At 51.7% G+C, this 2555-nt stretch overlaps 1 protein-coding gene across 1 annotated transcript; it reads right to left on the minus strand.

Annotated features, from left to right (window-relative positions):
• Positions 1–1175: 1175 nt before the first annotated feature.
• zdbf2 (zinc finger, DBF-type containing 2) lies at positions 1176–2534 on the minus strand (the record flags this gene model as incomplete). The annotated part of the gene is given in 4 exon segments (XM_032509123.1): positions 1176–1301; positions 1450–1703; positions 1981–2252; positions 2512–2534. Coding segments are annotated over 4 exon segments (675 nt in total), but the record flags the coding sequence as incomplete, so codon positions are not given.
• Between the last annotated feature and the right edge of the window lie 21 nt (positions 2535–2555).

Genomic DNA, 2555 nt, shown 5'->3' on the forward strand with positions numbered 1-2555 from the left:
TGAGACTCTGAGACTCTGAGAGACTCTGAGACTCTGAGACTCTGAGAGCCCCTAACCCTAGCAGGTGACTTCGATACAGCCCCCAATGAAGATGACGGAGTTAGTCCCAACGTTTATTAATGGTTTATTATTAATTCCTATCTGAAAGGAGCTGTTAGGAGGTTCTCTCGCTTTGACCAGAAGACAAAGACCCGAATGGACAGAATACATGTCTCCAACCCCCTTAAAGTCCTGAAGGACTTCTCGGATCATCTAGTCCACAGCCCTTTGATCTTCTGGGTCCTTAACCCACTAACAGTTACAGACATCCGACTATAATTAACATGATTATTAAATATTAGGAACTGAATGAACTGATGGAGCGGAGCACACGTGGGCCATTAGAGGCCGGCTGAGGGGGGGCAACCTCCGCACACTGAGACCAGAAACCCTTTTTTATATATATATATATATGATCGGACCGTGTAAACTATGGAGGACATGGTTCTGTACCACTATCCAGAACCTGGTCCTCCATAGTTTATGTAGTTTAAACTATGGTCTACTGGACATCACTGGTCTACTGGGACTCACTGGTCTACTGGAACTCACTGGTCTACTGGGACTCACTGGTCTACTGGGACTCACTGGTCTACTGGACATCACTGGTCCAGGTTCTTTACCTGGTCCTCCATAGTTTATATAGTTTAAACTATGGTCTACTGGACATCACTGGTCTACTGGGACTCACTGGTCTACTGGAACTCACTGGTCTACTGGGACTCACTGGTCTACTGGGACTCACTGGTCTACTGGGACTCACTGGTCTACTGGACTCACTCACTGGACATCTGGTCCAGGTTCTTTACCTGGTCCTCCATAGTTTATATAGTTAAACTATGTCTACTGGACATCACTGGTCTACTGGGACTCACTGGTCTACTGGGACTCACTGGTCTACTGGGACATCACTGGAACTCACTGGTCTACTGGGACTCACTGGTCTACTGGAACTCACTGGTCTACTGGGACTCACTGGTCTATTGGGACTCACTGGAACTCACTGGTCTACTGGGACTCACTGGTCTACTGGAACTCACTGGTCTACTGGAACTCACTGGTCTACTGGGACTCACTGGTCTACTGGAACTCACTGGTCTACTGGCCCCTGCACTTTGAGACCACCTCCAGGTTACCTGTACAGGTGAGTCCCAGTCCTCGCTCTGGGTTTCCATGGAGACCGGGAGGCTGAGGTGGAAACTCTCCGTCTCCTCCTGCGGGCAGCGAGGGGAAGTGTCGCCATGGCAACACATCTGGATCACCTGACGTTCAACACAGACATGTTTCAGTAACCAGGTCTAGAACCAGAACCAGAACTCTACAGACGTTACGTTCCAAACGGGTTGTTATTAGAACTAGACCTAGAACCAGAACTAGAACTAGAGAGACTGGAGCAGTCCAGGAACAGACCTCCTCAATGGTCCGGTCCAGGGAGTCACTGGGGTCCGACGAGAACGCCTCCTCCTTCTGGACCTCCCTCCTCTGCTTCTGCCAGATTAGCCAGGGGAACCAGGGACCAGGGACTGGAGAGGGACCAGGGACTGGAGAGGGACCAGGGACTGGAGAGGGTCCAGGGACTGCAGAGGGTCCAGGGACTGCAGAGGGACCAGGGACTGCAGAGGGTCCAGGGACTGAGGGACCAGGGATTGCAGAGGGACCAGGGTCTGAGGGACAAGGGACAGAAGGACCAGGGTCTGTATTATAGCAGACAACAAAGGAAAAAGAACTAGTTCAGTATAAAGGACTACCCCAACCACCTGGAGGACCAGGTTTTTCCTCCGTAAGCAGACCAGATCTAGAACTAGTTCAGTATAAAAGACTACCCCGACCACCTGGAGGACCAGGTTTTCCTTTGTGAGCAGACCAGATGTGGAACTAGTTCAGTATAAAGGACTAACCCGACCACCTGGAGGACCAGATCTTTGGAAGGTCGAGACTGACCTGGGTCTGGACGCCTGTGTGGCTGCGAGGAAGACGAGGAGTTGCTGGTTTTCCTCCGGTTGGTTTTCCTGTGTGCCTTTCTGTGGACGGGGGGCGGAGTCTGTGTGTGCACTGCGGGGGCGGGACATCCTTCCTGCTGCTCTCTGATTGGTGCAGACAGCCTCTCTGGACCCGCCCCTTCCGCATCTCCCAGATGATCCCGGCAGTCGTTGTTTAGCTGGTCCTTTGTCACCGGGGGGGTGGAGACTGGCAGCAGGTTGGCGTGAGACGGGCTGATGGAGACATGAGGATATCAAAAATACTACTACTGGTACTTGGAGTGGTAGCTGTGTGGGTGCGTTTGTTTTGGTACCTGGGTGCGTTTGTTTTGGTACCTAGAGTGGTAGCTGTGTGGGTGCGTTTGTTTTGGTACCTGGGTGCGTTTGTTTTGGTACCTAGAGTGGTAGCTGTGCGGGTGCGTTTGTTTTGGTACCTGGGTGCGTTTGTTTTGGTACCTAGAGTGGTAGCTGTGCGGATGTTTTGTTTTGTTACCTGGAGTGGTAGCTGTGCGGGTGCGTTTGTTTGTTACCTGGAGT

Source organism: Etheostoma spectabile, unplaced genomic scaffold (assembly GCF_008692095.1).
Source record: "Etheostoma spectabile isolate EspeVRDwgs_2016 unplaced genomic scaffold, UIUC_Espe_1.0 scaffold00014671, whole genome shotgun sequence".
NCBI lineage: Eukaryota > Metazoa > Chordata > Actinopteri > Perciformes > Percidae > Etheostoma > Etheostoma spectabile.